General features: G+C 34.0%; 1 protein-coding gene across 1 annotated transcript; it reads right to left on the bottom strand.

The window, feature by feature from the left end:
• Window positions 1-1,861: 1,861 nt before the first annotated feature.
• LOC125204773 (uncharacterized) lies at window positions 1,862-12,809 on the bottom strand. The gene is made up of 5 exons (XM_089061256.1): window positions 11,992-12,809; window positions 11,322-11,393; window positions 10,056-10,127; window positions 2,582-4,573; window positions 1,862-2,462 (listed from the first exon to the last, which is right to left on the bottom strand). Exons 1-5 carry the CDS (start codon window positions 12,770-12,772, stop codon window positions 2,077-2,079), a joined length of 3,303 nt encoding a protein of 1,100 aa, XP_088917382.1. The 5' UTR covers window positions 12,773-12,809; the 3' UTR covers window positions 1,862-2,076.
• Window positions 12,810-12,975: the final 166 nt, after the last annotated feature.

The raw sequence follows: 12,975 nt of genomic DNA, 5'->3' as shown, positions 1-12,975 counted from the left end.
GTCAATGCGTCTCTCCTCTCTGTCCAAATCAAATTGCCACCACCAAAGAGTTGCTTTTACGTATAGAATAATTCTCTTTCATTCCCTTTGAAATATTTTTAATGTAATTCAATATGAGTTTTAATAAAAAATAGCCGGATAGGAGATATATATTCGTGGGTAGAGAATGAATCTCAATTTGTATATAGTTTTATATTTCTAATAATGATTAATAAATGTACTTCTGGTGAAAAAAATAGTACTAGATCATATGATAGACCTATAAATAAATTGATGTATAAGAAAATAATAAGGCACTAGTGTTTATAATGAACTATTTTTTATTAAAATATAAATACATTAATGTATTATTACAATCAATACAAGAAACTGCTCAGAAGACTTCCATGTCAACGCGTCTTGTAGCTTAGAAAATACAAAAATTAAAGAAAATTGTGTATATACATACTAGAATTCCGAAATGTAAAGTGACCTCAATTTATTAAACATTACAATTTGTAACAGCCCCCTCTCAAGTTTGTGGTCTAATATCACTAGACACTAGTGTTGGTAAATATTACCATTACACCTAAAGCTTGTCCCACCAGTTTCTGTGAGAGAGAATAAAAATAGAGAAGAGTAATAAAAAAGAATAGTAAGGATATATGATTTTTATTTAATTTCTTAAGTACTCCATTTCTTAACAAAGCACATAAACTAAAATTATTTATCACTAATAAAGCAATGTTATTAATCACAAGAAGCGTCAATTACTTGAAACATGCGATCACAATTTTCATATCAACTGTACTTTTTTTCAACATATTAAAATAAAACTATTCAAAGTTGTTAAAATACAAGGAGTTTGCCATTGAAGATTAGTTAGTCCAAAACAATACCAAATTGGGCCTCCAAATATTCCACTAGCATATTGCCCAACCGGGTCGGGTCGAGGTCCGTCTATGCCCTTTTCGATGGTTGGTATTTGGTACTCCCTCTGTTCCATAGTAATAGAATCATTTTATCATTTTGGTACGTTCCATAATAATAGAGTCATTTCCCTTTTTAGTAAAAGTCAACACATTTTTCTACACCTGCTTTACTCTCTCTTACTTTTTTCTCTCTTCATCGCTCTACCTTTTTCATTTTCCACTTTATTCTCCCTTTATTTAACTCAACTAACACAATTTTTCTTAATCTCCGTGCTGAAAAGAAACGTCTCCATTACTATGGAACGGAGGGAGTATTATAGTTCAATAACCGACACATAATAATCGATAAAATTTAAATAAAAAAAAAAAAGGAGCTATCAATTTCCTGCGCTTCCGTCACCAGCCTCAGCTCCTCAGTCACCGCCATTGATCGCGCTTAAGGTTAGTTCCAATTAACTTCATTTTCAGGTGTTCTTTTGCTCGAGAATTGCTAAACTTGATTTGTGAGAATGGTGGTTGCTTTATTCATTGCGATAAAAATGCACGTATTGACTGCAGATTGTTGTTAGTGTTGTAGTTTTATAGAATAAGAAGTTACTATTATATAGACTGATCGCCCATAACCTGCTTGTCAAAATGAGCCCGGAATTTTTGAATAAAATTTTAACTAATTTGAGATTGCTAACATAATCAAACTAGGAAATATAAACTAAACATTCTAAGAGATTACTGAAGAAAAATTTGAAGGAAATAAGGAAATTGATACCGTCACTTCATCGCGTTCTTGATTCAGTCTCTTCATCACCATAGCAATAGAAGGATTCTTTTTTTGAGTTCAGAGAGGAATGAGGTGATCTGAGCAGTTTCAGAGAGATGCTGGATTGCTTCTTGGAACACTAAGGAATCATAATCTTTCCATAATAAGTTAAGTAATCGAGAGACGCTAGAGCTCGGGAGAAAGGAGATTTTGTACTAAATGATTATAATCTTTTGCAAGATACATCCCTTTGTATAGACTCCCGATTTGGTTCAAAGACTACGACATGGGAAAATAACCAAACAAAGAAAAACCCATGAAGGAGCTTAAGACACGCTCGACTCATTTACAAAGAACAACTAAAAAAAGAAAGGACTACCATCAACCATTAATAACAAAATCCTCATCTCAAGTAATGGTAGTTGCATGGTGATGATACCTTTTGGTCACCCTTGTTACAACTTTTGCTTTGATCTTCTTTAGAGTGGCTGCTGCTTCAATCATTTTGATTCTTTCATCGGGTGAAATGGCCAAACATTTCATTGCTAATTCAAACACTAATGTCAGCCAATTCATCTTCATATCGAAATTTCGATCTTGTTCCAGAAGCAAAGTAGGGGCTAATACTTTATAGATGTCATTGGCTTGTAATGCTTCACTCACCCACTCTTTCAAGCTCATTTCCCCACCAAACATATCATCTGTCGGCTTCTTTCTCGTGAACATTTCCAATAGCATTATCCCAAAACTGTATACATCAGCACCCGTGGATACTTTTCCTTCCGATCCGTACTCTAATCACAAGTTTCCAATTATAAAAAAACTTTTTCATGTCATGTAAGATTACCACATATACAAACATACATAGTAAAGAAAATTACTCCATTTTCTAATATTCTTTTAAAAACATCACCTGGTGCTGCATAGCCGATTGTAGCAAGTGTTTTAGTGTGGACCATGGCCTCCCCTTCATCAAAGAGCTTTGCAATACCAAAATCAGCAACACGAGCAGTCATATCTTCATCGAGCAACACATTGCCCGGCTTTATATCACAATGCACAATGGGGAACGTGTTCCCGTGATGAAGGTACTCCAGAGCTAAAGCAACATCGATTGAGATGTTCAACAATTGTACAATATCACCACAATAGTTATCCGAGTATAACCATTTCTCCAAACTCTCATTCGGCATGAACTGAAGAACCAAAGCCTTGAAATCCATGTTGGTGCAACAACCAATAACTCGAACTAAGTTCCTGTGTCGAATGGTGCTTAGTATTCTACTTTCAGTTTCAAAGCTCTTGTTACCTCCTTCCAACTCTATATTGAACACTTTAACCGCAAAATTCAGTCCATTATCAAATACCCCTCTAAACACCGAGCCAAAGCTTCCTCTCCCAAGTAGATTTGTCTCACTAAAGGAATTTGTTGCTCTCGATAGTTCAATGTATGGGATTTTTCTCCAAGGATTACCCAACGAAGTCGAAACTGGAATTTTCACTTTCACAGGCTTGCATCGTCTTATGAGAATAACTACAATGATAACTGCAGCCATAGCTGAAACGAGAGGAGGCATAATGTACTTCATTAATCGAGCAACACCCTTTGATTTTGATCCTCCATCAACTTCTGGACAAGGCGGCACTTCAAATCTTGTTGGACCACAAAGAGCTGAGTTGTGCACAAATGATTGAGCAGTAAATCTGGAAAAACAGCTCCCATTTGGAATTTCCCCTTCCAATCTGTTGTATGACACATTGAAATACTCCAAGAATTTGAGATCTTGTAATGATTTGGGTATTAATCCAGTAAGACTGTTATTAGATAATTCCAGTGTTGTCAAGCCTTTCATATTTCCCAGTGATTGAGGCATGGAACCACCGATGTTATTATTCGACAAATTTAGATATTCTAATGATTGGCAACGGTCGATTGAGCTGGGAATATCACCGGAAAATTGATTAAACGAGAAATCTACATTGTTGATTACCTCCAATTTTCCAATTTGGGGTGAGATCTGACCGCTCAAATAGTTTGTGGACAAGTTTAGAAAGATGAGGTCTCTGAGATTCCAGAAATTGGAAGGTATGGTGGAATTCAACTTGTTTGAGTCAAATCGAATCACTCTCAGCGATTGCATTCCACCCAAACATTCTGGTATTGGACCTTCGAGCTCGTTGATGCCAATGTACACCTCTGCTAACTCACTCATTTGACAAAGATCAATGGGGATAGATCCTCGCAACTGATTCCAAAAAAGGTCTAATCTCCCAAGTTTCTTCAAATTTCCTATAGTTGCAGGAATTGATCCATTCAACTGATTCTCACTTAGAAATAAAACTATCAAATTGGTCAAGTTTCCTATTTCAGAAGGAATAGCACCTTTCATACTTGTGTTGTGCGCCAAGAAAAGCTCAAGGGACTTGGATAGATTTCCTATGGAATTTGGTAGAACACAACCCAATAGTGGATTGGCTGATATTTCAATAACCTTTAGGTGCTGGGAATTAGTTAATGAAGAGATAAATTTCATTTCCGGGGTTGCACTCAAGTTATTTTCGCTGAGTACAAACATGGTTAAGAGCCTTAAACTAGGAAAACTGGGAATGGAGCCACTGAATGAATTCACTTGCAAGTTTAAGATATGAAGCTGAGTAGCATTGTTGATAGAGGCGGGAATGGGGCCGGTAAGTTTGTTGCTTTGTAAAGCAAGGACTTGGAGATTGGGAAGTGATAGTCCCATGTTTGAAGGAAGGTTACCTGAAAACTGATTGTATGAAAGGTCTAATGTTTGCAAGGTTGATATGTTGAAGATGAGTGGTGGAATAGCATCAGATAGGGAATTCCTTGGAACAGCAAGCAAACTCAGCCAAGCGAAATTAAATAGTCCTTCTGGTAATTTACCTGCCATATAACACATAATTGAAAACATCAAATTTAATGGGAATGAGATGTTAGTCGCTAATTTAACTTTAATAAAATCTAAAATTTTCGTCAAAACTTCATTGTTAACTAGGTTTTGACTTGATTAATGAGATAAGATATAGACCGAAACATATTTTACAATGTTCAAAATCAAAAACTAACACACTTAAAATGTGTAGGACTGATACGGCACCAACCCAAAGGGGCACCGGAGGTGACGGACGAGCCACCGGAGGATAGTAGCGACGAGGAAGGCACCGCAAGGGAGGAACCGAGAAGATCTTCAAGGCAGCCGAAGAAACCAAATTGGTTGTTTCTAGTTAGCATAGTATTTTTACCTTTTATTATTTTTATTATTATTGTTGGATTGTCTATTTTTGGAACTTTTGAGTCGAGAAAATTATAAGCTCCGTTTCGGATTTTCTTGTTGGTTATTTCTCGGAATGACCGAGTCTAACCAAACCTAGGGTCCTTAGAATTATAAATAAGGATTCTGTGCATTGAAACCTCAAGATTCAATACATCAGAATTTACCTAATTTTTCCGTATCTTCATTTTCTACACTTTCTCTTCTTGTCCATCCCTAGTTGGCCGAAACCCTAGGCTGCTCGATGGGGGAATCCCGCGAACGAACCTACCCTTTATCCGGCGATTTCTTGTCGCCACAAACCGATACGATACACCATCGTATCATCGGGTGCTTTCACCTGTTCTCTTCCTTCCACCGTGACTCTCTCGAAGATGGTTGTACCCAATTCAGGTATTGGCCGCACTGAGGCGATCGCCACCACCACGGTTCCACTGCTGTCGGGGGCGGCCCAGACCCGTCAGTGACTGTTCCCAACTAGAGCAACTTACCACCGCAATCAGTGAATTGATGACACAGATGGACGGGCCGGACTTGGGATTCGGCGACGCGTCAACCAGGATACTGTTGGAATCTATGCCGGTCAATGGACTTTGACTAAATTATAATTTCAACGAGACATTTAATTTTGTGAAATTAAATGATATAGCGTCGATCTACGTCCGGAGTAGATGACCGTGGTATATTTATTTTCTCAAATCCAATTCCCGGTGAGTGAGAAATAATGGATTAAAGTTGTGCAAAATTGCAAAACTTAATGAGCTATGAGAGAAGCTTAGGGAATAATTAAGAGAGTTAATTATCCCACATTGGAAGTTACAACCTTATTAAACTAGTATTTAATAAGAAGGATTATTACATGTAATAATTATAGTGGACTAAGATGGGCTGTGAGAGCCCACACGCGCGCACACGCGCGCCCCATCCGCGCCGCCGCGAGCCGCGAGCCTCGAGCCCCAGCCTGCACCCGCGCCCGTGCTCGTGCTCGTGTCCGTGCCCGTGCCCTTGCCCTTGCCCTTGTCCTTGGACTTGGATCTTGGCAATTGATCTTTGGATGGTCTTTGGGCTGTTCATTGGGCCTGGTCGTGGGCTTGGCCCAAGGCTAGTGGGTCTAGGGTCTAATTCTTTTTAGATCACCACCGTTTCCACGTCAGCGAGCCAAGCGGGATGACACCTCGACAGTATGACGAGGTAAACCAACGTGGCTGACACGTGACAGACAGTCCACGTCATGACAGAATCTAAAAGCGTCTAGATTCAACCTCTCTAGCTCTGAGCGTGTAACGGCTCGTAGCGCCCGAACGTTACAGCTCGTAACCGACGACCGTTATGGTCTGGCATTGATGACAGCCATCAAGGCTGCGTTGACCCCTACAGTGGACTGAGCCTATAAATAGGCTAGTCATTCTAGCATTCTCTACACAGAAACTAGAATTCACTCTGCATCATACACTCTCTCCTCCCTCTGCATTGTTCTTCTGTCGAAGCTCTGCCCTCTCCCCTCCATCCAATTCGCCGGAGATCTGTTGATAGCGGTGCTGCTTCACTAGAGACGCAGCCTTTTTATCTTTGGAGACGAAACGCCAATCCGAAGAGCACTACCGGGGCGTATCTCGTCTTGCGGAAAGAGGCCTCCTCGACTCGGCTATTTCCTTTTCCTACGGTTTATAGTTTCGATTTCCGTTTGTAATTTTCGTTTCAGTTCTTTTCTGTATTCCTTCTTGGGTTGTATTACGCCCGGTTATCTCTTGTAACTCCATAAAACAAACAGATACGACCGTTGGCGGCGCTGCGCTTCTCTATTCCCTATTCGACGCGGACTACTGACCCCATGCCGATGTTTACATACACACGCACTCCATCGGTGGGACCACTCATCGGGGATACGTCTCTCCCGCCCTTTTCTTCAAGGTTTCAACAAACCCTAGGGCCGACTACCCCGACTACCTTTCCACAGTTCAGATTTACGGATGCCGGGAGTGCGATTACGACTCCTGTCAGGGTCTCGCAGTCGTAATCACAATCTTGGCTGCAGGACCAGCCTCCACGCCGACCACTGGATCGCATACCGTTACCAAGAGCCCAGATGGTGGGAGCAACGTCTTGTTGGGGCCCGCCGAGACCGACATAGACAGCCGGGTCCTTCGATTCTGATCATGTTAGGTTTGGTATACTGAAAAGCATGTTTCGAGCAAGTTTCACTCGAATAGAATCTTGCTTGTATACGTAAAACTCTATAATTCACTTTTAACCCGATTCAGTATTATTCGAGCAGTTTCGCACGAATAGAATCAGTATATTATTACATTGTGTTTGCTTGTGCATTTATAAGATGTTTTATAAACATTTAAATGTATATGAAGCAACCATTTAAATGATGTATTACATTAATTTTGTAGATTTGCCGTTGCATAATTTATTTTTCCGTTAACAAGAATTGAGGATATTTTTTCTCCATTTCATCAAAATTTAAACTCTCCCCTTACCCTACAAATTAGATTCATATGGTTCATGATTTCTTAATTTTTGGATGAATATCATGAATAAGAATAAATTAAAATAAATTTTATACTAAAATTACAATAATTTAGTAAGATATTATAGATTGGCTTTCTTCAAATTTGTAAAATACTAGTACTAGTATTAATTTGAATTGACTTACCTTCTAAAATAGAGAATTTTATATAATATTCAAACACTAAATTAACAGTTAGAGTTTCCTTAAAATTAATAAAATTCTAATTTTTAAATTCACTCATCCAATAGTCATTGTCACCAAATTATTTTTTATGAAATACTCCCTCCGTCCCAGATAATTTGGGACACTTTGACCCGGCACGAGTTTTAAGAAATCTAATAGAAAGTAAGTTGAAAAAGTTGATGTAATGTGGGTCCTACTTTTAAAGTGTTAGTTTTATAATAAAATGTGAGTAGGAATGAGTTAGTGGAATATGGGGTCTACCACCAAAAATGGTAAAAATGAAATGAGACAAATTATGTGGGACGGCCCGAAATGGAATACTGTGTCGAATTATCTGGGACGGAGGGAAGAATTTTTAAAAATTTGAATTATAAAAATGAATATAGGTATATATACTTATTTTTTTAGTATTACTCCTTTTCTAATGATAAAATAACAATTATTTGCATCCAATTATTTCGTTATTAAATAATCTTCAGGATTCTAAGTAATAAAAATAAATTCATGTATATATACTTAATTTCTTAGTGTTATCATCTAATGAAATAATCCATTCCCATCCAATTATTTGTAATTCATAAAGTTCTAAGTTATAAAAATGATTGCTTATCTATATTTAATTTCTTAGTATTATCATCAAACCAGATAATTATAGTCATACCCATTCAATTATTTAAATAGTTCTTAAAATTCTAAAGTTATAATGCTTAATTTCTTGGTGCTATCATCCAATGAAATAATTATAGTTATTCACATCTAATTAGATTAATATTAAATAATCTATAAAAATTATGAGTTACAAAAATGACTACATATATATACTTCATTTATTAATATTATCATCCAACGAAATAATAATTGTCATTCACATCCAATTAATTTATTATTAAATAATTCTTAAAATCCTAAGTTATAAAAAAGACTTGCATATCTATATACTCATTTCTTAGTGTTATTGTCCAACGAAATAATCATAGTAGTTATAATTCAATTATTTTATTATTAATAATTTAAAATTTATATGTTATAAAATGACTATGTACATATATACTTAGTGTTATCATCCAACGAAATAATCATAGTCATCCATATTTAATTTTTTAATATTAAGTTGTTTTAAAATTCTAAGTTATAAAAACGTGATATATACTATTCTTAGTGTTTTCATCCAACGTAATAATTATAGTCATTTAGATCCAATTATACTATTATTTAATTATTTTTTAAATTTTAAGTTCTAAAAATGAGTACATGACTTATTTCTTAGTGTTATCGTCCAACGAAATAATATTAGTAATTCACATTCAATTATTTTATAGTTAAATATTTCTTAAATTTGAAGTTATAAAAATGATTACATGTATATATACTTAAATTTTTAATGTTATCATCCAATAAAATAATATTAGGCATTCACACATTCCATTATTTTACTGAGCAATCCGTAGAATTCTGAGTTATAAAAGCTAAACAACTATGTGGATATAAACTTAATTCGTTAATGTGAATCGTCCGAGGAAATAAACATAGTACTTCGCATTCAATTATTATAGGAGTATTACTTAATAATATTTAAAGTTTTAAGTTATAAAAACAACTATTTTATGATTAAATAATTCCAAAAAATTATATAAATGCCACAACATTTATATATACTTCATTTCTACTATAAACACCTTTCGTGTTAGTTAAGAAAGAAAATATCATTAGTTATTTCTTAATATAAAAATATTCATCACTAAAAATAAAATAAATTATGAAACATTCATATATCTGTTTTTGAATATTTAATGAAAAAGGGAATAAGTTAAGGGAAAAAAATAGTATAAAGGAAAATAACATAAAAATAAAAAAATAAATGAAAAATGCTAAATCATTGTGGCTATAATATCTTTTTCTGTAGTTCACATTACAATTATAAAAATACTTTGTTATTTTAATTTATTTTTTCTTATATAAAATTATTGCATCGTATACATTGATGATTTATATGGCATGCTAATTTAGACTCAAAACAAAAATCAAACAAAATATGAAAACATAATACAAATGACAAAAAAGAATAGATATTAATTATAAAATGATCCAAATATAAATTTCTTTTTAAAATATATTGCACTTTACTAAATATGATCGTAATGATTTTATAATTAAATACATGAATTTAAATATGTAGTGTGTTAACTAATACTGTCATAAATAATTCACAATCTAAATCAACAAGATTTTCCTAAACTAATAGAATTAAAAACGACCAACATTAAATACTCCTACTAAGGAAAAATTAGTCATAAATTTATATTCTAAAAATGGAAACTAAATTAAAGGGTATTTTGTATATACAATTATTGTTAATTTATCTTTTCTCTTATATTCATTCAACTAACACATACCTGTCAAATGATTATCCGCAAGGATTAGCGTTCTCAGAGAAGTGAGGTTCCCAACTTGCTTTGATATTCCACCTGAAAAAGTTGGGTGATTTTGTAATTTGGTTGAAAAAAAATTAATCTTTTTATATAAATATTTTGAAATAAATAAATTTTGACTTATTAAACATTTTTAACAACATACGTAACCTCTTTGATTAATATAATAAGCAAAAGTGCATGAAACAACAAAAGTATTTTAATTAGATATAGTAGCAGTGAGAAAGTTAAGGAAATAATTTTTAGAAATAACTTTTTTACCATAAAATAGGATATACTTGCCAAATATTTAGTAGTGTATTATAAAATGTATTATGCTATGTATGAGGTGATCCCTTCTGATTATATATTCTTTATGTTCAAGTGATTAGTCTTAATTTTTAGCAAAAAAGTAACCTTTGTATTTTCTCTTATTTTATTTTATATATTTAACACTTTCTTCGGTCTCATAGTAAATGTCATACTTTCCTTTTAGTTTATCCGCAAAAGATATAACATTTCTTTTATTAAAAAAAATATCTCTCACATTGACATAAATATAATATTTTCTAAGTACGTCATCTATTATGGGACGGAGAAGAGTTTCTTTTTATCTATGGGACGGAGGGAGTTTCTTTTTATCTCTCTTACCTTATTTTTTTCCACTAAACACAATAAATATTGTTTTTTTTAAAATCTTGTATCAAAAAAATTAATAATCTCAATGAATATTGTTTTTTTTTAACTCTTGTACCAAAAATATTAATAATCTCGATAAAAATTGTTTTTCTTAAATTCCATTCTTACAAAAATTAATTATTTATAATAGGAGGAGGGAGTATATAGATATTGTTCACTTAATAGTAGAGTCAAAACTTTCGATTAACTAGAATATTACAAAATCATGAAAACACAAATAAATACCAATCCATAAAGTCCTGAAAAAACATTAAAAACGATTCATAAAATCCTAAGAAATCAATTAATTGCCTGAAAATATTGTGACTTTGGCTATTAAATGAATATTTACGAGAATTACATATTGGATTTGTAATAGTTTTAAATTCGATTTATGCTCAAAATTTAAAATGTAATTTTGTGAAGACCCTTAAAAAGGACCTGAGCTGCGAAAAAGAGATGTTTTTAAAAAAGTTTATAAGACATAAAAGTCTTTATATCAAAGGTACTGATGCATACTTAATTAAACATCAAATAGAAGTCATTGGTGTTTTATTCAATTCGAAAACATGCCTGTCAATTGATTATACCCAAGGTGTAGCATTCTCAGAGAAGTAAGGTTGCCAAATTGCTTTGGTATTCCACCTGAAAACATCAAATCATCAAACGATTTATGCATGAAATGGCAATTGAATTATATAGAACTAAAAGGTCATCCGTGGTCCTAAATATACGAAGATTTTACGATTTTGGTCCAAAACATTATCTTTTGAATTAATGCATCCTAAACAAATAAAAATGGTCCGGATTTAGTCCATTTTGGATGGAGCCATCAAATATTTAATGGTCAATGACAATTAAGTGAATTTTGATGGATTAACTACTTTTAATTAGAATATGAAGTAGGAGACCCCTCCATTTTCTTTTAATATTATAACCTAACATTTGTTATTGTTTTATTAAAAGTAGACTGGAGTCATTTGTGGTCCTAAATATTCTAATTAAAAGTTGTTAATCCAGTTAAAATTCACTTAATTGTCATTGATCGTTAAAAATTTGACGGCTCCATCCAAAATAGACTAAATCATACCGTTTTTATTTGTTCAGGATGAAATAATTTAAATAAATTTTATTTTGACTAAAATCGTAAAATCGTTATATGTTTTAGGACCACAAATGGCCTTTAGTCAATTATTATGTGAAACAAAAGAGTGTATTTGAAGAATTAATTGCGATATAGTACCTTTGAATTGGTTTTTCCATAGAATCAAACCCTTGAGCATACTCAAACTCCCAATTTCACTTGGTATATCGCCGTTAAAACTATTGTTTTGCAATTGCAGCACCTCAAGCTCTTTGCATTTGCCTATATTTCTTGGAATTTCCCCTTCAAGTCGGTTCCCAAAGGCATTGAATTCTCTTAATCTTGAAGTAATATTGCATATGTTGTTTGGGATGCTTCCATCGAGAGTATTGAAGCTCACATTCAGACTCTGAAGCCTCGAGAGATTGAATAGAGAAGAAGGGATTCTGCCGAAGAAGCTATTGTTATTCAAATACATGTGCCGGAGTTGAGATAAGGCTCCGAACCAAGATGGTATCTCTCCGGTGAAGTTGTTAGCTTCGACATTTATCACTTGTAAACGTCGCAACTTAGACAGCTCAGATGGTAAGACGCCCGTGAAACTGTTGGAGCTGATGTCTAAAACTCGAAGAAACGATAGGTTTCCGAGATGTGGAGGGATGGTGCCTTGGAGCTCGAAGCTAGAAAGGTCTAGGACAGTTACTCTTTTGTGTTTGATGCCACAAGAGACACCAATCCATCCACAAATGGGAGTGTGAATTGACCAATTTGTATGCAAGATGGCATTAGGATCGGAAACAATGGAGTTTTTTAAGACAGTGAGAGCATATTGATCATTGGTGAGATTGAAGAGTGATTTGGAAGTGGTGAGGGAAAAGTAGTTTGATATCAACAACAAAACACCTAAATAAAACATGCAAATCTTCATGGATGGTTTCATGTGAGAGTTTTTTTTTATTGTGTAACAATAGTAGGTAGGGAAATGACTATATATATACAGAAGGGAAGCCTCAAAGTTTTTTTAAAAATTACTCCCTCTATCCCGAAGTAGATGTCAAATTTGGGAATGCCGCAGGATTTTGGAAGATATTGTTTAGGGTGTTAAGTGAAAAGAAAATATATTCGAATATATTGATGTTAGAA

The sequence above is a fragment of the Salvia hispanica genome, chromosome 6 (assembly GCF_029641045.1).
Source record: "Salvia hispanica isolate PSC_SH4W2 chromosome 6, Shi_PSC_v1, whole genome shotgun sequence".
Classification (NCBI taxonomy): Eukaryota; Viridiplantae; Streptophyta; class Magnoliopsida; order Lamiales; family Lamiaceae; genus Salvia; species Salvia hispanica.
This window is presented reverse-complemented; position numbering and strand designations above follow the sequence as displayed.

What these genes read in the sequence shown, in the direction of transcription:
- LOC125204773 (XM_089061256.1), bottom strand. Translation starts at nt 12,772, where the DNA reads ATGAAACCATCCATGAAGATTTGCATGTTTTATTTAGGTGTTTTGTTG. An exon ending in ATGGAAAAACCAATTCAAAG is followed by an intron (nt 11,394 to 11,991) that starts GTACTATATCGC and finishes TGATGTTTTCAG; the next exon opens with GTGGAATACCAAAGCAATTT. An exon ending in TGCGGATAATCATTTGACAG is followed by an intron (nt 4,574 to 10,055) that starts GTATGTGTTAGT and finishes GTTATATGGCAG; the next exon opens with GTAAATTACCAGAAGGACTA.